Source organism: Ixodes scapularis, unplaced genomic scaffold (assembly GCF_016920785.2).
Source record: "Ixodes scapularis isolate PalLabHiFi unplaced genomic scaffold, ASM1692078v2 PGA_scaffold0__279_contigs__length_252992795, whole genome shotgun sequence".
Classification (NCBI taxonomy): domain Eukaryota; kingdom Metazoa; phylum Arthropoda; class Arachnida; order Ixodida; family Ixodidae; genus Ixodes; species Ixodes scapularis.
The window spans coordinates 66,120,018-66,145,381 of NW_024609835.1; the positions used below are offsets into that span (position 1 = coordinate 66,120,018).

The 25,364-nt window shown below is 44.6% G+C and overlaps 1 protein-coding gene across 1 annotated transcript; it reads left to right on the top strand.

Moving 5' to 3' along the window:
- The first annotated feature begins 8 nt into the window (after positions 1 to 8).
- Positions 9 to 23,957, top strand: LOC8050964 (out at first protein). Its single transcript, XM_029980737.4, has 4 exons — positions 9 to 765; positions 8,528 to 8,662; positions 10,532 to 10,715; positions 22,878 to 23,957. Exons 1-4 carry the CDS (start codon positions 565 to 567, stop codon positions 23,138 to 23,140), a joined length of 783 nt encoding a protein of 260 aa, XP_029836597.1. The 5' UTR covers positions 9 to 564; the 3' UTR covers positions 23,141 to 23,957.
- Positions 23,958 to 25,364: the final 1,407 nt, after the last annotated feature.

The window sequence follows — 25,364 nt, forward strand, 5'->3', positions numbered from 1 at the left end:
ATTGGGTTGGATTGGTACAATCCGTATAATACTAATTCAAAATTGTATGTTGTTTTTATAAATTTGCTTAGTGGCTCTCTCTGGAACTTATGCAACCTCTCTAACGCGCACTTAAAACAGTAAAGTCAGCTTTTGTTGCATGAAGAAGAAATAGTTTCATAGCTGAAGAGCGGAAACGAAAGCAATATAGATATTTTGTGTTCTTGTTTCAAGCTACCACACTAATGTCGTAATGTGATCAACCACTTGATCAACTGATCATCACCTCTCCTTACTCATTTTTGTTTCAAAACCGACAGAACACCAATCCAACCGAACGGTTCAGGTCCCTGTGGAAGCGCCAGCGGTGCAACGTGCAAGCACAAGACGAGCAAGACGAAGCGACGAAGCCGACGAAGCCCCAAGCTGTATCCCGTGCAACGCCAGCCGCCCTGCCAGCCTTGCGGCCCGCTGCGAATTCTACCGCTACTCAAGTGACAACCGTGAATGAGTGAATGATCGAGCGGTGTGGCTCGGTAACATGGGCTTGGCGCAGTAGTGCAGGCTCTTCCCTGGCCACCGACTATGTGCAAGGTGAACCTAGTGCTCTGCCTATGTCATGTGCTTGTCCGGATCTCACTCAGTCAGCTGGTGATCAATGTGCGCAACCACGGGGGCGACGTGCTCCGCGAGAGCCTGGTCGCCAACACTTCGGACGAAACCATCACGCTCGAGTTCCACAAGTCCGAAGGGACCCACGTGACCCAGTTCATAGACTTTAAAATGGTGAGTGTACTACGGTGGGGCGACCGTCCGAACAGCGGCAGACCCGTTTAGGTGTATAACCCCCTACCCTTCATGTCCTGCATGCACAGTTGTGCTCTCAGCTATCGTGAGGGCACGGGCCACTTTCCTCGAGGAAACAGCGTGATTATGTTAAGGAACAGCAGCCTGGGGATATCTGTGTAAGCGAATCGTGCTAATTCCGCGAAGTAGAAATTTGTGTCGCTCCTAAGATGTCGGAAGCCGTGCATCAATTCCGTTCCCAGGGGAGCGATAGGTGTTCCAGTCGGTATGCGAAGCCCTTTGGTTTACACTCGTTGGTTCTCGAGCGCCAAAGTGTCTTGCACACACTCCTTGGTGCAGTATTTCCAGATCTACGGGGAGAGAATATTTTTTTAAGGGATTTATATCACGACCACTCACTGTTTATATATTTCCCCCAATCTTGTGCCAGTTCAGAGCGGATGCTACAACCACTGTATCGTGGCTTTTTTTACGCTGTTTGCACACTCTGATAATCTCTGTGACAATGTGCACAACACTATGTCCCAATGCCACAACCAAGCATGCATCTACCCCCTCTCGCCTTCTCAGAGGGCAATTTGGCTTGGGTGGACCCCCCGGTGCACAAGAAAGAATGGGACAATAGTATCCTTACAAATTTTCTGCCCCCCCCCCCCCCCAAACCAGAGTTCTGGATCCGCCCCCCACCTACCCTCTCGCATTGTGAAGGAGAAAGGTGGATGGGGCGGTATTTATTTAGGGAGTGCCTTGCATTTCGTCCCTCGGGCAGAACAACCGCCTTCCAGTAAGATTTCATCCAGGCTGAACAATTCCGAATAATTCCATCCAAGACCTCTGGTCTAAAGTTCGGTAGTTTTGTGAGTGTTTCTCCCCTTCCAGCTCCTGGTTATACGACGTCCACACACAATGTGCTCAAATTTTCGTCAAGGGTGTATTTTAGTGGGGAATTTATACCCCGGTGAAGTCAAATCTCTGTTCCCGGGAAAATTGAAAACAACATCCTCTACATTTTTCATGAAGGGCTTGGACGTAGACGACTGAGTCGCCTGATAGTTGTATCTCTGCAGTCATGCGGTGACACCACAAGACGTGGGGCTTCTCGGTCGTCCGATGCAGTGCCTGTCTTTTGAAATGTCAAGGACGTTGTTCTCATTTTTCGCAGGAATGGAGGCACGCCTTGAATTTTTCCACAATGAACCACATTACTAAAATACAGTTTTCATTTATTTATTTATTTATTTTTTTATCAATACTGTAGGTCATTGAAGACCTATACAGAAGTGGACATTTGTACAGACAAGAAGCACTACAGTGGTATAAGACATTTTCAATAAAAAGACAGAAAATGAAAACACATAAGCGGAATGTTATGCTAGCGCATAGAAATGAGAGTCTCGGCAAAAGGCTGCGCTGATGTACTATTTACAATTTCTTCTGTTAACTTATTCCATTGATCAATAATGCGGGGGCAGGAGGAATATCTAAATGTGTTGTTTTTGGGTGAATATGGTCTGATTGTGTTGTTATGATCGGTTCACTTTCAGTGCACAAAGGGTTCCTTCAGGTATTTTTCTTGTGCTATATTTATTTGTTGTTGGTACAGTGCGTACGAAAACTTTAGGCTAGCAATTTTTCTTCAATCTTTTAGGGTGCCCAACTTTGCATTTGCAAACGTAGTGGTAACGCTAGACCTCCATGAGTAATTAGAATAGATGAATCTTACTGCGATCCTTTGAACTTTTTCCAGCTTATTGACAAGGTAATCCTAATACGGACAGATAATACTGGCATATTCCAACACTGGTCTGACCATTGCCTTGTATGCAGACAGTTTAGTTGCAGACATAGTTTTTTAATTTTGTTCTCAAGTAGCCCAACTTTTTAAATGCATTGCTGCATATGTTTGTGACATGTGTCTCCCACTTAAGGTTACTGGAGATTGTAACAATCAGGTACTTTATTTCATTTACTTTATCAATAGTTTTATTATCTAACATATATGAGAAGTGTAACAGACTTTTCTTGTTAGTGATAGTGGTAACAGCAATTTTGTCGTGATTGATTTTCATCCCTTACACCAAAGGTTTAAGTTTTACAACGATTTGTTAAGAATTATCTGACTCTTAGGTCCAGCTGTGGTTGTATATATGACGCAGTCGTCGGCGAAGAGTCCCACTTTTACAGTTGGATCAACACATGCCAGAAAATCATTTCCATAAATAAAAAATAACAGCGGGCCAAGCACTGACCTCTGTGGCACTCCGGAAAACACATCCAGTATACCAGAGGTACTACCGTCCATTACAACATACTGTTTGTGTTTGACAAGGTAACCATTGATCCATGAAATCAAAGCGTGACTAATGCCAACTGACTGCAACTTGCTTATTAATTTCTGATGGGGCACACGGTCAAAGGCTTTTGATAGGTCTATAAAAATGGCATCAGTTTGTTGTCTATCATTAATAGTAAGCGCAAAATCGTGGGTAACCTCTAGAAGTTGCGTTACCTTAAACAATCTTGCCCGGGACCTGTGTTGATGTGAATAAAGAACATTGTTGTCTTCTAAGTGTTTAGTTATTGCCTTGCATATAATGTGTTCAATTAACTTGCATATCATACTTGTCAGTGAAATCGGTCTGTAGTCAGTGATTAAGTGTTTATTTTCTGTCTTGTGAATCGGGAAAATCTTAGCACAACGCCAATCATCCGGTAGCCGTGAGGATCGCAGTGACTCAACAAAAATTAGACATTGATAGTGCGAGAGTCACTCTGCATATCTCCTTAAAATTGTGCCAGAGGCTTCATCAGGTCCAGCAGACTTTTTTACATTTAGATTCAGTAATAATGATAAGATTCCGGGCTGAGTAATCTCCAAGTTTGGCATTACAGGCACTTCAATACTACTATCTAGTTTGCAGTCATCTTCGAGGGCTCTAGAAAAAACAGATTGAAAAAAAGAATTGAAGCCTGAAGATATGGTTTCTGGGTCAACTGTGGTAGCACCATCAATTTCAAACTGTAAAACATGGCTTTCTCGTCTCGACAGATATTGCCAAAACTTTTGGGGGTCATGTATGAGGAAGTTTGGTAGGGTAATATGAAGTACTTTGCCCTAGCCGAGTTAATTCGTAATGTTAATTCTCGTGATAGTTCTTGCGCCTCGAGCTTGTTTCAACGTTTTCGCTTCAGTCGGCGTTTCATATGCATAATGTTTCGCGTTATTTAGAGGTTCATGCGGTTTATCGTTTTCTTTCTGTTAGGAACGAAGTTCGTTTCACAGTGTTATTATATCTTTAAACTTGCACCACATTTCATCAACGTCGCACATGGGGCTGAATTGGTCGAATTGGGTTTGTAGATAATCAAGGATACATACATCATTGACCATCGCATAATTTTGTACCGTAACAGTAACACGCTTGTGGGGTTTAGTATTGCACAATGGATAAGTAAAGACTAGTGATTTGTGATCGGAAATGCCATCTTCCACGTAACCTTGAACAGCACAACTGAGCAAAAAGCAATATTATTTTCAAAATGTCAGGAAAATTTTAGAACAACCCCTTTTAGTCTACCTTTTATAACAACACTGAGCGGTAACCACAATGCTTGCTTTCTTGACCAATATTGTTTACACTCAGCACCGTGATGTGAGCGAATAATCATGCAGAAAAGAATGACCCTCATACTCAGATCGGATCTGGCCTAAAATAGCGCGTACCGAAGTGAACATTTTTTACTTAGCTAGGCGTTCGAGGTTTGTTCTTGACAAGATGCCGGTCAATTCAATTTGCAAATAAGCATCACCCTTGCTCATTTTTTCGTTAAATAAGACAAAGTAGTATTTGATACTCTACTCGACACTGCAGCTACCTAATTGGTAACTTTCTGACGGCCTGCATGCGCAATCGTCATAGTTCCGCCACGCGCCATGGTGTTCTTTGTTTTCGTCCAGCCCACAGACACATAAAATTGTTGCTCACCATATAAAAGAGGCAACATACTTCTATATGTTCGAGAAGTTCAATATGCGCCAGAAACATATATGTTATTAAAATCAGCTTCAAAATAAAAATATATATATATTTAATGTTCTCCCAAATCACTTATAGACGTGCCTATCGAGGATAAAAACGTCTAAAAAATTTTCAGATCATATTTCAGGTAGTTTGGTGGTGCATTTACTTATTGCAAATCTTGCTGGTGATCGGCCCTTTATTTATGTTGTGAAGTCTTCAGGCAGTAATAAAATATTTTTTTATTGTCATCAATAAATTAGACCGTATGAAGTTCACATAGCCGCTTGAGATCGACATGGGAAGACTATACTCGAAGATACGCTATCTGTTGAGACTGCGGAAACATGTTTTTTTTTTTCGCTGTTTGGCAGTGTGAAAAACCCGCTTCGTGGGGTATGCGAAAAAAGACTTCTCACATTATAGATCTGAAGGCAAATACATGACATGTGCAGAAAGGAAGATAATAAATGGTATTCTTCTAAATAATCCCATACGCAACACCTTACTGCAAAAAGAAATATATACAGATGCATGTTTTGAGCGTAAACTTGGCAGAACTCTGTCTGGTTGGGTCAAAAATTTGAGAAATACAGACCTTACCCAACCATTCCTAAACAGTTAGAAGTCCGACGTTCCAAAAGGTTGGGCTAAATAGGTCGAGAGGCACTTGACCATCGGCGTATGTCAACGGACTATGGCACTTGAAGAAAAAAAAGCAAGTGAAGTTAACGACACTCCGTATATAGAAAAGGAGCTGGTGCTCTCCACGTGCAAATAGTCGCCCCGATAAAAAAAGTGAATTGGGTTTGAAACGTCGGGCTCCTTACTGTTTAGGACTTGGTCGGTATTTTTCTAATATGTTGTATCTCTCCAATAGAGATGCGTGCAATGATGTTCCTAGTTACACATAAATAGCACGAAGAACAGACAATATTAAACTTGAGGAAGAAAACGAGAAAGGACGGACAAACATGTGTTTGTCCGTCCTTTCTCGTCTTCTTCCTCAAGTTTACTATCCATACCAACCCGCTCGTTCTGTCCCTACAGACAATATATTTCTAATTTAAATCGCATTTGGACATCGGCCTGCACAAGCTGGAAACTTCTCGGAATACTGTCCCGGGAGGCTAAAGTTATATTCGGTTTTACGTGCACTTGCTTTGGGGCCTTACTTTACAACTCTGTGCTTTATCAGTCACGAACGCTCTAACATTTTATTAGGGTACCGCATACCATCGCAAGACTGCAATGCAGCGCTCTTTCGCATAAAATTCATTTCTCGACACGCGTGTCCCAACCAGACTATTAAAAAAAAAAACATTTTTTTTTCCTTTTCATTGGCCCTTTAAACAGAAGAAAATCAAATGCTGCTTCGAAAGTCGTGCCTATCAGTGTCGACACTGGTTTATAGCATCAGATAATGACGACAAAGACTTTTAGAGGCAGGACTAGCTGAATAGGTGCAAGTGACCTCTGATCCTTTCAGACATGTGACTTGCACTCAAAATTTTGCTTGAAACGCCCGTAAATCGTTGGGTGTTCACATCTTCATATCCGGATGTTAAAGGGGCCATGAAACGCTTTTCCAACTTTTTCCTGTTTAGCTTTCCTCCTCAACTCATAAATCGCGCATTCCACCAAACAGTTCAAGAAGACGATTCCAGTTTTCGGTTCGGTTCCGGTTCGACACTCTGGGTGTGCTGTTATGTCGAATTGGCCGAGTTTCCTGTCACTGTTGTTGATTCTGTCTTTCAGTAGTTCCTCTTGCGATGACGTAAGCAGTACCACCTCCTGTACAAAAAGTAGCAGCAGTGGATCAGTTATTCCACTCTTTGCGGTGCCGCAGAGCCCACTCAAGGAGGATATCATCTACTGCAACGCCACCTGTGACTCCCTATAAAGACTGGAATCGCCCCGACGTTTGCCTCAGTGGGCTCTGTGGCACCTTAAAGAGTGGAATGACTGATCCGCTGACATGAATGTTTGGTTTCTTATGTGCAGGTACCAATTTTGTCAGCTCATTTTACTGCAAGCTCCTTGATTTGTGACACCCTGTAGAAATGAGATTCATGCTCAGAAACAAAGACGAGGTTTGTTCTGTCGAGCCACGCTAAAGATACCCAAATGAATTCACCTCTAACTTTCCAATGCCCCTTTCTTAGAGCAAGTATGTATCTTTTTGAAATTTTTCACCATTCTTGTGTCCAGTCACTGGAACTTTTTACTGGCCGAAGGCTAGTCGTGGTACTTGCAGTCACGCCTAGCCCGCGGCCCGTTTCCAGCAGGCTTGCTGCTACCGGCGCAAAAAATATGAGTGTGCAAAGAGAAGGTGCTGTGACGCTCACCAAACGCTTTCTATACGTTTTGATTTTTTTTATCCCGCTGATAGTTTTGTATGGCACTTATTGCACATTTTCATTACCGGTATCTTCATTCTTAGTTTGCTGATTTATGTCTGTGTAATTATGTTAAAATTATTTTGAGAATTGTTGTCTGATAAGGTTGGTCTGTTGCGATAATCATTCCTACCATTTTCATTAGTCTTCTCGGACTGCCACATCAGCTTCATCCTACAAACTTCCAAGAATGGACGAGTCCCGAAGACGAACAAGCAGACAGAGAGGCAGTGCTCCAGTCCCTCCTGAAATTCATTCGGGAGGCAGGCATTCGCCACCTATTTTAACATATTTTCATCCGACATCATCCCCCTTGCTCATCTCCTCCCACAAATGATCTGAGATCAAGGTGGTGAGGGCATCAATAAAAGAAACGTGAACAACAACAGCTTCCATTTGCAAATATACCAACTTTTTTAAGTGCCTTCATTTATAATAGTAATAGTGATAGTACTTCATTGCATTTAAAAGTTTGTGGTGCCGTTCGGTGTGCAGGTGAAGAGGAAAAGGCATGTGCCATACACATATAGTGTGCCCCTTGCGCCAACTGGACGGTGCTATGAGGAGCAAGGACTAGACTAGACAAAAAAGAAAAGGAAAACAGATACGTATACATACACACACATACACACGTGCTCACACACACTTGGGACAAGGGGGGTGATTATGCTATGGTCTGAGTAATTGTTCTACACAACTCGTGGATGTCCACGAGAGTGTAGAACCGTTCCCAGTGAGGCTTCTGGACTACAATTATTTCTGGGGCCACAAGGGCCTGTGAACTGGAGTTTGCCTAGTCCTGGTTTAAACCTTGGAATGTGACCACATGCTGGGACGTCGAATGTCATTCTCATGCTCTGCTAATCCTAGCAAGAAACATGCCTCTAGTTGGAGTATTTTGTTGGCCTCCGCATTCGCCGGGGTCCTTCTATGGACCACAACCATCGCGTTTTTGCAGGGTGTAGATTAAAGTAGTGCATCCAGGAGACCCACTATGTAAAGCGTGAATGCCAGCTACTTCGAACAGAATGTGTGTGTCGAGAAAAACAACTTTGATCATGCAAAATTAATGTAGCAGAAGCTCTCATCTGTGCACGCTCAGTTGGCACCGATGTATTCAGCTACGGTGGCTAGTACGCACATAATACACTCAAATTGATACAACATATTGTGTTGTTTTGGAGTCGCGTAGGCTGCTGCAGTGACCAACACTTCTACTGACAGGTTATTTCAATGATGGTGATGTACTAGATCATGGAACCAAGGTAACGGTGTCTCTAAATGTCGCTCGATCTGACATAGTTTGTCTGCTCTCCCTACCAGGAGGTACAAGTTTTCCGGGTCCTGATCTTGGGAGAGGAGGAGCAAGGGCAGAACCTGTACCAAGTGGTGTGCTTTGTCACTCGTTTCAACAAAGTAAACTTCATTCCGGTCGACGCGATGTCCAAGCTTAGGCAGGTGAGTCATGTCGCCTGTTGTGCCTGCATCACAATCCAATGTCCCATCACGATTACGCTGTCTTGACTTCACCGCATATGGTTCAGATATTTTCATGCGGCCTGAGCAAGTCAAGCACCTGCTTCCTAGTGCTTCAGTGCTGAGGAAATTTTAGCCAGTGCCTGGCTGGAAGTTCCTCAACAGTGTCCTTCTCTCGCATTTTTGTCTCCTGAGCAAAATGCCACAATCAAAACGCTGATCCCCCCCCCCCCCCCCTTCCCCCCCCCCCAAAAAAAACAATTTAAGAATAATTAGAAAGGGCAGGAAAAAACTCTTTTTCCCATCTGCTTAGGTAGGTTGCAGCAGAAAGGTTCATCCCTCGTCCATGTTTAACTTTTTCAGTCTTTTAAACGGGAAACTAAGGACCAAAAAGTGCCAAAACTTGGTTGGTGCTAGTCACAGGGACGGGGTTTCACATGCTGTTTGAGTGACCTTAGGAGGAAACTGCCCCTTAATTCCTCGTTTTATTCAAGAAAAGAGGAAACCCCCTTCTTTTCTGCAATGGGTAGCTGAGAGACCCGCTTCTTTTGGAAAAGGAGGTGGAAGGAGTGTGGAACGGGAATGGAGAAAAGGTCACTGAGAAGGGTTTTTTGTGTGGCAGAAGATGAATTTGTTGGTTGATCTTTAAGCACATCGGTAACCCGTAGGGGCTAGCACGCATTGAAAAAAGGAGAGAAAGAAATGTAAAGATCATGGAGGGTGGATGTTGCCATTCCATTTCCATATACAGGGTCCTCAAGTGGGGCATGAGAGCACTACATCAAGCATGGAAGTTCACCACACAGCAACTGCTGCAACATATGACATTAAAATGTGTCTAATATGTTCGGCGAAATTAATCGAGCACACCCGATGCCTCTTTTATTGCTAGCTTCACACGGCTGGCTCATTGCTTCGCTACCCAATCTGTCGAGATGAAGAGTGCAGAATTAGAACCATAATGAAACTATCTTGATTTGTGTCAAAACTTGTTTATTGGCAGACTTCATTTCTTTGGACACATTTACATGGTTTTGAACACAAACTGGTGCTTAAAATTAATTGAGCGTACTATTAATCTCCATTAGGTGAGCGGCGTTTGCCAACTTCCGGTTCCTTAGGAACTTTTGTTTAGCTCTTGACAAATGACGACGATGATCTGCAAGCCTGTAAGCAATCTGAAAACTGCAGTCTGGAGGTTTCAGAATTATGCTCTCACAAGCTTGCAGCTCACTGTCGTCGTTTGTCAACAGTGAAACAAAATTTTCTAAGGTTGCGGCGGTAACATTGCTTTCAGAATCCATGTAAGTTGCCAAACGCCGCTCACATATTAGGTGGCACAAAGGAGGCTTGCCCTTTAACTAACACCTGTTTATCATTTCAGTGTTCGACGTCGCGGCGGTAACATTGCTTTTAGAATCCATTTAAAACTATGCGCTTCACATACTTTCATTTATGTCTGCCCCTGTGGCAATTAGGGGAAGAAATGAGGGAGAGTGGGAGATGAGAGTGCACGGGGAGGTCGGAACGGCGAGCTCTGGTTAGAATTAGTAATAGACTCGAGGCTAGCTGCCCTTGTCTCTAGTCGCCGTTCGAACGCGGAAATACTCCGGCATTTGAACGCGTTCGAAGGTTGTGTAGAGACAAAGTCAGCTAGCTTCGCACCCATCCACTAACCATTCCAACCGAAGCTTGGCGTTCAGACGTCCCTGCATGCTCACGTCTCCTTCTCTTCCTGAGTCCCGCACACACCTCACAAACTTTTACTTGCGTCTGCCCCCGTGGCAATATAAAAGAAGGCTCGTTCATTTGATCGAAGGCGTCCAGTTTATTTGTCCGGGGTTATTTCAGCGTAACCCCCTGGCGGTGCGGGAGCCTGAAGAGGAGCGTGGTCGAGAGCAGCTGGGCATGGACCTGAGCGTGGATCTGTCCCGAGCAGAGGTGATCTCCCCGCACCTGGCGCCGCTCTGCAGGGAGGCGCCGCACTCCACCTTCGCCCGAGAGGCCGATCTGAGGGCGTGGGCCAGTGCCAGGGGTGAGCTTCCAGCAGCCTTTTAATGCAGAGCGTAGTGGCTGGCACTACGGTGCCCAGAATGCGTCCCTGAATGGTGTGTTTAGCATCCTATACTGCCCACGTATCGAAAGTGGTCCCAAAGTGGCAACAAATGTCATCGGCATCGCGTTCACGCAACATGCGTCGCGTGAACAAAAGCACCCAGGACAAAATAGACATCCAACCATTTTGTTCTGAACGGTTTTGTTTCTTTTTTTCCCGGAGCACATGAAAGCGCATCTGGCACAAGCTCTTGGCACTGACAGTGCTGCAACGGAATTTTGTTATCAGCTATTTTTTTCCAGAGAGTGCGTGCAGTGGGCATGGGTACTACAAGAAAACCCTAAGTAAAAATCAGCTTTTTAACGCTGTGGCGTAGCTCAGTGAAAACGCCCCCGCTTCCCACACAGCAGCCCGAGGTTCGGTTCCTGCGGACAGCGGGCAACCTTTCTCATGGATTTGGCAACATCGACAACGGACACCCTACATCGCCAACTACAACACCAACAGCGACAAAACTGTAACATCAACAATGGAAATCATTTCTAGTGGTGGGAAGAGCGCATAACGGCTAACGCCGTAAAAAGCATGAAGGAACATGACTCGCTGCCGTCGCGGCATCCCAACTCCTCGCTGCCTAAGCTTCTGTGGACTGTCAGGTTGGACGGCAACCTGCAGCAGAACAGTTCTCTGCCGCATTCACCACCGCTGCTGGGGCGCCGCCGGGACCACGGCCGACGACAGCGCTTGACACGTCTATGACGTCATTGGGCGGATATTGAGGGACCACTTTTTTTAGCGCAGCAAGCACGCCAGTCGGAGATGGGTGCCAGACATTCTACTGACACCTAATTGTTGAAAAGAAGAAAACACGAGTGCCAGCTGAATGTGTTGCTCAAGTAGATTCAAGTTACTCCCGCAGGTCACAATCATGTGATTAAACACATGGCGACGCCAGTGACGCCCTCCAGAGGTCTGCACGGGCCGATATTTAGGGGCCCGGCCCACTGTCTCTTGTGCCGGGGCCCGCTATCCATTTCCAACAGCCGGCCTGGCCTGGCCGAGCCCGATGCTGATTTTCACAAGCCTGCTGAGGCCCGGTCTAATTTAGCACAGTATGAATTAGGGATGCCGCAAACTTTTTTCGAATCGGAAGTTTCGATGATCGAATCAAGCGGTTCGAAAGGTTAAAAAGATTTTGAATTTTCGAACTTTTCATATTGAGCAATTCGACGGAAGTTGAATTTTTGAACTTATTAAACTAAGAAGTTCGACGCTTTTTGAATTTTTGAACTTATTACGCTGCCAAATTCAATGCTTGTCGAACTTTCGAACTTCTTGCACTAAAAAGTTCGAAGCTTTTCGGACTTTCGACCTTCCTACGCTAATAAATTCGATAATTTTCGAACTTTCGAACTTATTAATCTAAAGAATTTGAAAATTGCCGAACTCTCGATTCCTGAAAAGTCAAAAGTTCGACGAGCTTCGAACTTTTAGGGTAAAATTTCGAAGTTCGTCGAACTTCGAAAGACCGGCGGGTGGTTTCATTTGGATTCAAGCGGTGAGGTACATTCGTAATTTTTTTTTCGCAATTTTACATGGGGCGTCGCATTCCTTGTGAAAGACAATGCCGTTTATTTCAATCATCTGGCATGCTTGGTTTTAGAAAAATAGATTCCCGAAGAACGACGGTTTTTTGACAATTGTCGTTTGTGCCATATCTGAAGCGCGCTATAGCCGCAGCTATTTATGGTAGAGATGTTAAACTTTTTAAGAATTATCTATATATAGCCTAGGTGAGTGTCGTCTTAAGATATGATTATTGTTGTTCAAGACGAGTTTTGAATAGATATCCAAACATGTACCCACAGACGATTATGCCCTAAACTTGGTAATCTTTTTCGCCTACATTGTTTGAGTATCGCATTTAAATTAACACCAGAAACAGTACATATTATTACCATCTGCAGAATACAAAATAATGTATTTATTGATTTTTTCACGTTGAGGAATAAATTAACTCATGGGGAAAGATTTCTAAAAAATTCAAGTTCAGCGCGTCATAAATTTTTTTTTTTTTTTCTCATTTTACTTTTTTGGGACGTGTTTCTTTTGGCCTGTACACATTTTGGTAGGAGAAACTTGTTTCATGGTTCTGAGCCTCTGAATATGCAAGAATACAACACTTCCGGCGGGTTCTTGATAGCTTTTTTTTTTTCTCCACCTTTTTATTTTTGCATTTATTGTTATGTTTATTTATTGATTATTTTTTACCAATGGCACAGATATTTAAGTCGAAAAGACATAGCTTTGAACTTTTGAGCCATCGAGCATGTGACGAGTAGTGCCTCCTGTGTCCTGACAACGAGTTTCTAAAGGCCTGTTCACACATGCAGCGGAGTGCTACGAGTATAGCGCTGACCTCGTGCTAAGCACGTGCTGACGGGAGCGTTCACCAGCTTTGTATAACATCGTCAAAACTGTGGCTCATGGCATACGATAAGTACCTGACAGCACGTGAGCAGCGTTACATCAGCGCTTCGCTGCATGTGAGAACCAGCCTTAACAATGACCATCTACACAATCTTTTATGCAGTGAAGACCGACAGTAGCTATACATATGCATAAATAATTTCAGATCTTTAACAGCCCGAAATATCTGGGAGGGGGGGGGGAAGAGACTGGAGCTCCCCCCCCCCCCCCCGTTTTTCCTCTTCCGACGCCACTGGTATGGTAGAACGCTCCTCGAACTCAAGTTGCGTCAGCTTCTGTGCTTTTTGCTCGGCGTTTCTTCCGCCCCAGAAAATAAACCAATTACAAACAAAAAAATTGTCAAGGCACAGGCGAGCTGGTGTATGTTGATCATGATGCAAAATCCCGAGACTCGGAATGAAATTCGCAAGAAATAATGTAAGAAGAAAGAAAAAAGGGGACAGTCCACCATCTCAAACTCAGCTGAGTTGAGTTTGAGACGTTGTCCTGAGCTGGGTTTTCAGCTGAGTTGAGTTTGAGACATTGTCCTGTACCCTTTTTTCTGTCTTCTTACACTTTTTGTTTCAAATTTCATTCCAAGTCTCAAGATTTTGCATCATGTACAAACTAAACTTACTATATGCCAGCGTCACTCGGGCGGCGTTCGATCGGATTTCTACCAGCGTGCAAGGGGGTAAAGGGGCAGTTTGCCAGATCACATCAAGGTTTTTCTGAACCTCAACCACCTGCCTGCCCCTGGCCGTTTCGAACTGGATGAGTATCGTTCAACAGTGCATTCATAGGATCACTACTTCGTAATGCACGTCCCGGGCTGGCGGTCACAATTACTGATCTATTGTTACACGTCACTGCTCTGGCAAATGTTCCAGCACATTCGTGGCACTCGTCGTCTCATTTAATTGCTTGACCAACTTTGCGCAGTCTAAATATCACACCCGAACTTTCCTAAACCTGATTTCATGACAATGTTATTTGAAACTGAAACTGTGGCGGAACATGAAAACCGTACTTCAAACTTTGTGCTTTTGGACTTCAAAGAAATCGGAAACCTTTGAAGGTTGTTTTTTATCAAATTTAGCATTAAAAGAGAATCGAAACCTTTGAACTTTTCGAACTTTATGTAGAAAGAAATTCGAAATCTTCGAATTTATCGAACTTTGTCTTTAAAAATTCAAAACGTTAGAATTTTTCGAATTTTAGATTCAAAGAAATTCTAAACATTCGAATCTCTCGAATTTCAAATTAGGGAAGTTCGAAATCTTCGAATTTATCGAACCTCAAGTAAACAAATATTCGAAATAATCGAACCCAAGCTTTTAGAAACCGTGAAAGCTTCAAACTTTTCGAATTCGAAACCCCACGATTTTGGAAAGTTGCAAATTTTTTTAATTCGAACCTTCCTACGGTCGAAAATATCGAAACCTTTTGAAATCGAACATCTGTTCGGTTCGAAAATATCAAAACCTTTCGAATTCGAACCTAGGGTGGTTCGCGGCATCTCTAGTATGAATAGCTCACATATTGCACAGCATGACAGCTCGCTTGCCACTGCTACATGTGTTGACTACGGCACCCAATAGGCGATGCAGTAAGCATCTTTTTTTTTCTTTTTTGCTGCTATTGGTAGGTGGATTAGTCTGCAGGCGTAAACAGCTCATTAAAAAAATCACCCTCATCATCCTGATTCGCAACCAAGCCTGCATATCAGAAAGGACGAAAAAATAAAATTGGCAAGCAGCAAAAAACAAAATTCTGTGGCAAAGTTGAAAAGGAAGGGAAACATCATAACGGGTTTAGACAAAGGCGAACAAAGTTCTAAATTGCCCCCTCTTGCTGCGTACGACCGAAAAAAAGAGGATAAAAAAAAAAACCGCCGTCTCTAGCTGTGGTCTGCAAGAAATTGTTTAGGAAAAGCATTCCCCAGGGGAATCTCTCACCCATTATGTGGATGCACGCACTCGTACGTGCAGATGGTTTACGCGTGCGAGGGTGCACATTGTGTGGGCACGTACGTGTGCATGTTGATGGGGAGAAGCGACCGTACAACGGCGACGCCGCCAGTGACGAAAATGAACGCTGTGCTGCTAGTGTTTGGGAAGAGTATGCTGCACACACCGAACTGTACAAAAACCTATACAAACCGACACACATGCTCAGCATTTGGGTCTCCCCCATGATAATCCCTCCCCCAAACCCCCCCAAAAAAATTTAAAACAGTTGCTGCTAAAACCAAAATAGCTGTTGGTGTGATTTGGTTTGGCCTGTTTTGAAGACTTGATTGCAAGACCCGTGCCCAGCCGGGCACTTCATGGATGTTGCCGTGAAGACTGAGCCTGGCCCGCGGGCCGGGGTGGCCCATTGCCCTCGGGCTGGCCCGTACCCGTCCAGACCTCTATTGTCGTCTACATTTAGCACTCCCTAAACAAGCGAGCTCCAAGTTCTCGGCAATTCTGCCAAGCGTGCGTGCGTGAACACTTTTTTTTTCTTTAGCACATTTTTGAATAGGGCTAATTACGAGCAGGTTGCATAGCAACGCAACCCTTTCATTTTCTTCGTTTTGGTACGTCTTGTTGCTGGAGCTATGGGGCCAAAGTTTCCACGGTACCACAAACGGCAGCACTGCAATCGCATCTAGTTCGACGCTGCATCACATTCTGTGTTACCACTGCCTTTGCCATGATAGTGGGGGAAAGGGGGCGGCCTTTGTCTCACTACTTTGCGTTTTCAACCTATGCTTGGAAAGGCCAACGTGACCCCCCAGCACGGCAGCACTGCACTTGTTGGGGAAAACGGTGAATAGGAGAAAACCATTTGTGCAAAGCGGGGATCTTACAGTCTGCAACTGGCATTACAATGATAAGGAGCGATTGCTTGCAGGAGGCCATAAGCAAGCAGTGATTCATTTCAGGAATGCCATATATGCGGAGAAGAGCCTTTGGAATCTAAAGAAAACAATGGCGAGAACATGAGCTAAGTGACACTCGAGTACCTGTCAAAGATAGTTTAGAGAATTCAGTATAGTTGTACAGCCAACCGACATACTAAAAGCACAAGATTCTTTCATGCTTTGTCTCCTTGGGGGAATAAAATTTTCATTTTGAGGTCTCGTAAACATGCACGAGCCTATGATGAACAGGAATACCATAAAGTTCCGAAAGAATGCCCGCCTAAAATGAAGAGATAAATTGTGAAAAACATGGGGTGGGCCATCTTTGGGGATGACACAGCAAATCTTTATCAAAAACTAATGATAAACACCTGGGCACCCAGCTGCAAACCATGTGACGCGGGAACTGATACCCCAGATCGCGGGCACCGCATAGTCACGTTTCACGATGCGATAAACACACGGGAATTTGCAACGAACTGCTGTGTCACGGGAAAGAATACCGGAGGTTGCGGACGCAGCAAATTTGCATTTTACCGTTCGAAGGACCTGCTGAAACCCGCCAAGAACTCGGTTCTCACGGGAACGAATACCGCAAATCACGGACGCAGCAGATTTAGGTTTTATGGCACAATAAACTCGTGGGAACCTTGCCTGTTACGGGAACCGATATCGCGCATGCAGATCGCGGACAGAAACGCGGAAATCTGCTACTAACTCGTATGTCACGGGACGATGGGAACGAATACTGCAAATCGCGGAAGCAGCAGAATCGTATTTGACGATGCAAATACACGCGGGATCAACTTGCGTGTTAGAGGAATCAATATCGCGCCCAGGACGTGGACAAAAACGTGAGAATCCGCTACAAAGTCTCATGTCACAGAAGCGGATACCGCAGATCGCAGACGCAGCAGATTCGCATTTCACGATGCAATGTACATGCAGAAACAACTCGCGTGTTACAGGAGCTGATATCGCACGCGCAAGTCGCAAACAAAAAGGAGGCCTCATCTCCACGTGGTGAATGATGTTGGTTGGGGCGAGGCTCTGGTGGTGCTGATGATACTGATTTTATTGTTCATAGGTAGTGCTGATGGTGCTGATTTTTTTTTTATTGCTCATAGGTAGTGCCAAGTTCCGGATTGCGTTTCGACTTCATTATTACTGCTTTATGGTCGGTGAAATGCAGAGCCAGTGGTTCTTCTAGCGGATCAACTTGGATCCACTAGAAGTTGTGGGAACGCATCTCCACCGCTTAAGTCAACGGTCCATGTCAGAAAGAGAATGTGTGGTATGGATCGTGGTTGCATACGCAGTTGCAACCACGATCCATATCACAGTTGCAACCACGATCCATAGTTGCAGTTGAGCATTTGACCGCAGTTCCCTCTCCTGTATAGACGTTGAGCGGCTACATGCAACGTTGGAGTGTAGCATAGTGGTTAAGACGTCCGCCTTGTAAGCAAGCAATCCTGAGTTCGAACCCCCTGCGGGCGTACGTTGCTTTTTTTTTTTTAAAGTGGGCCGATCCCGGAGGCAGTGCAATCGATGTGAGCACGAACACCGGACAGATGGACAAGGCTAGACCCTAAGGAGCTTTGCCCCTAAAACGCGGAAGCCCGCTATGAACTCGCTTATCGCGCGACAAATAAGATTCCCGTCGAACATCGCGTGACGTCCGACGGGAATCGGGGGGTGGGCGATGTTTCGGGATTTTGATGTTACGGATATTCAGCTAGAAAAACGGGATGAGCGGTCTTTCAGGGGCGGGCGTTCTCTTGGAACTTTACAATACACTTATCGTATAATCATAAACTATGTGCGTATGGTCTGCTTCAGTTTTTGGTCATTTGGCAAATAGTTCTCATTAATAAAAGGTTGCTTCAGCATTTGCAGTAAAGCAACTTTCTGAAGTTTTTCCAAAAATGTAGCAGCCCTTCAAATATTTGAAGATTGATCCCACACTGCCAAATATTGCGTAACCTTTAGATGTTGACCCAACCTGCCTATATTTCTCAAAAACACGCTATTGTGTGGAAGTGGCATAGTCATTTCATTTTGGGAAAAGATCAACAACATGAAGCTTGTTGAAGGGGGGCTGGGGACGTTAGTGAAAGGGCTGTAGTACAAACAGAGAGCTTCTCGTGTGCCATCACATGGGCATTACCATCTTGAAATTATGTAACTCAAGGCACCATTGCGTGACTTCAGCTCCTAGCTCCGCTTGCACCTTCGGATGTAACATGCATTGCTTTGTATTCATAGTTTTCGTCGTCTTTCATCATTGTTTTGTTCTTGCTTTGTAAGCTATTCTCTGGTGCTTCATACATAGTACATAACTGCGACTCCTTATGTGGACACTTAGCACTGACTAGTGTACACTGCGTGACACCCTTAGCCCAAGCAGGACTTTGACGCTTCTTCGCTTCTGCTGAAAACGTTATTGACAAACAATAAATTTAACTGCATAAGTGGTCATCCCACATGAGCACTTGTAATTTTTATGGTTCTTCAGTTGTGAAAGAAACGAGAAAAACCGGTGATCACTTGTTTGCATTAACTCTTTCATGACCACGGGAAAAGTAGCAATTTTCAAGCGAGCTGTGCGAACATTTTTTTTTTTTTTAACTAACTTGCGTATGGAGCAATATGACACATCAAAATTTGGCCAATTAGTTCTTTCAAAAGAAACAGAGGTTGGTATAATGTGAGAAAAGGATGTTCAAATTTTATTTCTTGAAAATAAAATGTATGTGCAGAAGGTGTATAAATGACAAAACTTCTACAGCTATGTCAAATTAAACGACAAATAATAATTCATTCTGATTATACAAAATGTGCCCCACACCTACGGCTATTACCGTATTTACGCGCATAATGAACGCACTCACATAATGAACACAATGGGCATCAAGGTTTTGGCTTCCTTTTTCTCTTGCATAATAAACACACCTCCAATTTTCGGCTCCACGAGTCTCGAACTGCATCCAACTCAGCTAGCTACCAAGTGGCTGGGCCAAGTCAAGCCAAGCCAAGTCAAGCCCAGCCAAGCTGCTCTCGTAATGGCTGCAAGTGTGTAGTTCTGGAACTGATCAACTGTGAAACTGAGCGGCGCGCACACCTAATGAAGCTGGGGTTAAGGAATAGTCCAGCCCCAGACATGCTTCGCCCATCAAATGTATTGATGTCAACGAACACGCCGTCGACTGTGGTCCGATTTCATACAGTGAAATCGTGAAAGTGGTTAGGCCTAAGACTGGTCGCGTTGCTCTTCGAGTTGAATGAGCTTCGCAGGTCACTTTTCCTTCGGCAAGAGGCACGCTGAAAGTGCCCTAAAAAAGGTTCGCAATTTATAGAGCACGAGGACTGTGGTGCAACCACGATCAGTTACGGGTGCACCTCCGTCAGTGGAGACGTGCCACAATACACTGCCGTGTCATAATGGCACCTGTGATGACATTTGTGCAAAGTGTGTAAATGCAAACATTTTACCCCGCAATATGAATTCAGCCCCCCAAATAGGTGTCAGTTTTTCAAGGAAAAAAAATCAGTTCATTATGCGAGTAAATACGGTACATCTGAAAGTTAGCATACTCTAGCTGACATTGTCTATTTTTGGTTCCTTGGAGAGTTAGCCTCCGTAACTGGCATGGTTTTCAACGAAGGAATGCTTATACAGTCGAACCCCGGTTCAACGAATATTTTTCAGTTCTTCGTCAATGGTCCATAGGAGTCAATGCATAAAAATTCTCACTACAGCGAACACTGTTTCTTGTGCTGTTTTGCTTGAACGAAATTTTACAGAGCGATTCGAAGTTCGAAAGTTGAATTTTCCGTACGGAAAACAAACTTTCGAGCACTGGTGCATTTTAGCACATAAATTATGTCTACTATAAAGTTTAAATTGCGTGTTGAACCACCAGAAACTGCCACTAATACCCGTTACCCGAGCGCAACATTGACCGGGCGTGGAGGCCGCCATTACTTGACGGCGATGAGGCTGGCCTTCCTACGCTTTTGCACCGATGTTGCTCTAGCTCTTGGCTTGATAACGCTCTGCTGCCGACTATCGAAAGCCGAAGCTCAGTCTTTGTTGTTTTTTTCTTCTTTTTTGTCAGTTGTCATTTTATCAGTATGGCACGACAACAATGATGGTACGCGGGCTTTTTGCAAATGGCACGATGGCATTGCCAAGCAAAACGCGAAAGTTTTTATCCTTATAAGATAAAGCTCGCACCCCAGCCGAAGTTGCAAGTGGACAGAAGAAAGCTGTCATCTCCGAAAAGTTCGGGATTTCTCCGAATTCATTGTCGACGATCCTAAAGTCGAAAGATGCAATCAAAAAGGTCCAGTGTCGCGCTGGAAGATTTCATCGATGCTGACATGGATGTTATCGCTCGTGAAGAACTGAGTGACGAGGACATTATACGAAGTGTCCGCGACGAGGCGCAGTCAGATGAAGACGACCTGCCGGACCTGCAGCCTCCGCCTTCCTTGGCGCGCGTACTGGATGCGTTCGACGTTCTCAGAAGCTACGTGGCTGCGCATGATGACGACCTTGCCATGAACCTACTCGCCAAATGCGAAAGCGTCACGGAGTTCCTAACAAGGAAAAGGAAGCAGGCGACGCTCGATACATTCTGGAAATAAAGATTTCTGTACTCTATCAGTTCAGGTATGCCATTCTTCTGTGAGTTTCACAATAAAATTTTCGCTACATCGAATTTTTTCTTGCACACCTTCAATTTCGTTTTAGCGGGATTTGACTTATTGGTGAAACACAGATAGTTTACCTTACACCCTCAGCAGAATGCTTTTTTTTATGTTCTACGTTGGTTTTGTCAAAGCCTTGGTTGCAGTTCCTTCTTATTCAGCATTTTCGTCCGCCTTGTTGGGAACATAAAAAGTGCACGCTGGCTCAGGACAGCATTGAAAATTAGTGATGCTTGCCGACAAACATTTATTACCTGACACCTATGACATAATTTGAAGTGTGCCCAGATAAAAGATGTGCCGCAATATATAGTTGAGTTATGTAAATAATGCCATATTTTACAAAGACTGATGCAAGCAGTTAATCATGTGAGACAAGCGCAACCGCCGCTCCCAGGGACTATTTTTGACAACCCACCAGCTTGTGATAAACTTCAAATCTATGTTGAAACCGAAACTAGAGTTCTTCGGCTTTCCCCGAGATTGTGGAACATAATTTTCCGCATTAAGTTTAATTTCTTGACGGCGCTTGGGATTCATTGATCACCAGTGATCGATGGCCTATGAGTGCAGTCAGGAAAGAGTTAATGTTGTCGCACCCTGCACATTAAATATATGACCATAAGGCCTGCAGATAGGTTCAGAAATTAAGTGGTTACCACAATGCAGTCTACACTTGGTTATAGTGGCAGATTGTTATCAAAAGAAGCCCAGTGTAAATTAGTGGGATCATGCATTTGGGATTATATTCTGTCTGTATATACGGAGGCGCCTCAACCAGCCCAGAGGTTGGAGCCAATACTCTGCCCGAAAACGTTGGCGGAGCTCTTTCGTCCTCTCATACTCCCTGCACCAGAGAGCAACTTTCACTCGCTCGTTAGGAGCGCACCGTGAAGGTGACTTGCATTCAAGAACAATTACGGACGAAAGTTGCAGAGAAGAGGTGCGGCAACAACCAGTGAGTGCAAAGCAGATGACGACATGTAGTCAAAAATGATTGTCAAAAAATACAAAAACAAAATGACACATCTGTTCTAGCTTTGTTCTCATTTTAGCTTCATTTGTTGTTTTATTGGTAGATTAAAATAATCTTGTGCTGACACTTCGTGCAGAAAAAGAGTGCATCGTTGTCTGTTATTACCGATGTCGAAGGAAGAGCCCGTCATAACCACCTGTAGCCGCCTGCAATCTTACGTGCCGCCATCTGTCAGCTGTTGCACGTGCCTTTAATTAGCAGACAGCCGCAGTAGGTAGAGATCTTATCTTCATTTCTTAATTTTTACATGCATGTCCTTCAAGCCACCTGTGTGTAAAATCTTAGCTCGATAAGTTCAGAAACCGATTTATGCGGTCACTTCAAACAGCCATCAATCCCTCTGACTCAACCTGTATATGGGAATTACACAGGTGCATTGTTGTTGAGGTCTTCAACCGATTATCAGAGAATACTTTACTTTGAATGGCCTAGTGAGTGATAAAATAGACTAAGTGCATCTCTTAAATTGAAAACGCTTGTCGACGCAAGTCTGTCTACTGGTGCCTGACATCCAACTTCAGCCAAACTTACAACACTCCAGAGGTCACTCGGCTCGGTGCTTCATAATTTGATCCAGCAAACTTGGCGGAATTCAAATGTTGGACTTCACTTGACAAACTTGTCCCTCAGGTCCTTGCCCGAGGACGTTGGAAGCCAAATGTCAAACTTCGCTTGGCAGACTTGTCACTCAGGTCCTTTCCTCAGTGCTTTGTAATTCGATCCAGTACACTTGATGGAAGCCAAATATTAGACTTTACTTGACAGACTTGTCCCTCACATCCTTGCATGAGGACGTTGGAAGCCAAATGTCGGACTTCGCTTGACAGACTTGTCACTCAGGTCCTTTCCTGAGGACGTCCCTTTGCAATAATCACCGACGATAGTTTTTGCTTGGGGCAAGTGACAAAAACACAAGTCCTTTTAAAACCACCAACCACCAGGAAGCGCTAGCAAATTAATTTACCGGACAAGTGTTGCTCAAACCTAACCTCCAAAGGGTGCCTTGCTGCAGCCTCAAGCAGGGACCTGGTGCTGCTGCCCGGTGCGGTGCAGCCTGCGGGCGCAGTGGTGCCGTGCGGGACCAAGCCCCAGCTAGCCCGGGACGCGCCCTGCGGCTGTCGCCTGGACGTGTGCGTCGCCTGGTTCCCCTGCGGGCTCAAGTGGTGCCGCGATGCCGGCCGAGCCTCCAGTTTTCGGTGCGGCATCCGCACGTGCCGCAAGTGCCACCAGTTCCTCTACCCAGTGCGCACGAGAAGCCTTTGCCTCTGGGAATGAGCGCCGCCACCGTTCCATAGCCTTCCGAGCGCGGCCGGCCGCGGCCCCCGGATCAGTTTCTTCCGACACGCTGTGCCTCTCGACTTCACCCGCCAAGTGTCCTTGATAACTCGAACAAACAGACTGGTCACAATGTCAGTCTCGAGAAACCTATTCTTTTACTGCGAGAAATGTACAAACATTGTTCTTTGTGGGGATCGCCCCAAAACAGGCGAGGCTATTCGACGTCGTTTCTTTGTGGGCAACCGTTTGCTTATGTATTGTTGAACATTTTTTTTTAATTGCTTGTTTAGACGGTTCATGTGGAAACCAAAGAAACCAATTGGGTGCTTCTCCATGGAACGTTTCTTTTTATCTAGCGTTGTAGTTCCTCGCACAGGTGATCCTATACTTATAGCTTCAAGAATGTATCAACACTCACCATTGAAGTAGTTCCAAATCTAATGGCCACAACATTTTAGGCCATCGGCTAGAAATTTCTTGCGCTGCCGAGGCTGCCCTGGAACTCGTGGGAGACCACTGTGCGAATTTTACTAGTCCAGAGTGGCATGGTACAAACATACTTTTGATGTCCTTATTGCTTTGTTCCTTGTTAGATGTATATGTTACACGCCTCTGCCTATGGAATGATGATGTGTGTCACCGTGATGGTGCCACTCTCTGAAGAGTTGCCCTAAACTCATCAGTGGCCATGCAACATTGTTTTGTACCAATAGAGGAGGAGGTGCATTGCCAATTTAGTACCTTTAGTACTTTTGAAAAGTTTAATACGTAATAGCATTGTTTTCTACACACAATAAAGCTTGTTTCTATAGTATATGGTCAGTGTGATGGTTTTTGATGGTTGACGGTTTCTGTGACATTTCCAGTATATCGTCAAGGGGTCATAACCATGTGTGACAGTTTGTTAATATGATGCTGGCACTATCTTTACCATCTTTGGTGAATGAATGTAAGTGGGACATGCTCAGAATAAAAGGAATGTATTAAAAAGCATGCCAGGCTGCAGTACAAGAATAAGGGGCTGGTAGGGTGGAATTCTTAAGCAGAGTTTCGAGGGACTCGATGGGGGGGGGGGTCTTTAAAGTACACTGATTGCATTTCCTAACCTTTCAAAATTTCTCAGCTGCCCTTTCACTTAATAAATTATTTTTCTAGTTTATATTTAGCAGTTGTGAGCCACCCAATAATGCATGACTATGAGCCAAATACCCCCTATACTCCACATCAGCTTTCTTGTGCTGTCAAGGCTAGCATAGTTGCTGCAGCGCTGTCAAAGCTGCAGAGCACACGTGAATGAGACGCAAGGCAAAAGCATGTGCTTCCACTGCAGTGTGGGGCTGCAGCACTGGAAAATAAGCTAGCCTCGATAAAGTAGCACAAAGAAAATGATACCGAGTATAGTTCGCTCATTATTGTTTACATACTCGACCACAAACTGCCGAGCAAACTGTCCTACCATTAAGGAGAAGTTTGCAATATTCTATGCAGACACAAAATACACACCCACAGTGGTGCGTGTCGGAATAATAATTCACACCTGAATAAGCAGCGGTGCAGACACTCGCTCCATGCTTGCACGAAGTTGTCGCGAATGCTTGAAACAAACGCACAATGTAAAGAATACTTCACAATACTCACAATGATGTGCCCTTATATCCCAACAAAGCGCTCGGCCGGCGTGCTTAAGGAGTCGAAGCAAAACAAACAAAAAGACAACATTTCTTCCCTCGGCGATGTGACGGCTGGCACTGGAGTGGCGGAAGACGGAAGCAACCATGGCGGAATTGTAAAAGCCGTGCAACCCGCGCATCAGCACCGCGACGACTGTGAGGGGAAGAACCACCTCTGGGTGAGTGGGGTCAGTGAGTGAGTGAGTCTGACTTCGATGAGGGGCGTGAGTTTGGTGAGGGGCACGAGTTTGTGAGTTCGGTGAGAGATGCGAGGTTATGAGTTTGATGAGTTTGAGTGAGGTCTTGAAGGTGAGGGTGAGTGAGTTTTTAACTTTTTAGTTTGAGCCTGCTGTGACTGAGTGAGTTCAACCAAAAATGCCAACTTCTTGTGGTGAGCCCCACAGAGATTTCTTGAAATAGAAACGTTTGAGAATTGCAGGCTCTCTAGTGATGGAAGGGCTGTGTCATTTGCACCAGATTGCACCATCAACGCAAGTCTGCTATATCTTGCGCCAAAATGTTTTTGCCAAGAATTGTACCAGATTGCACCA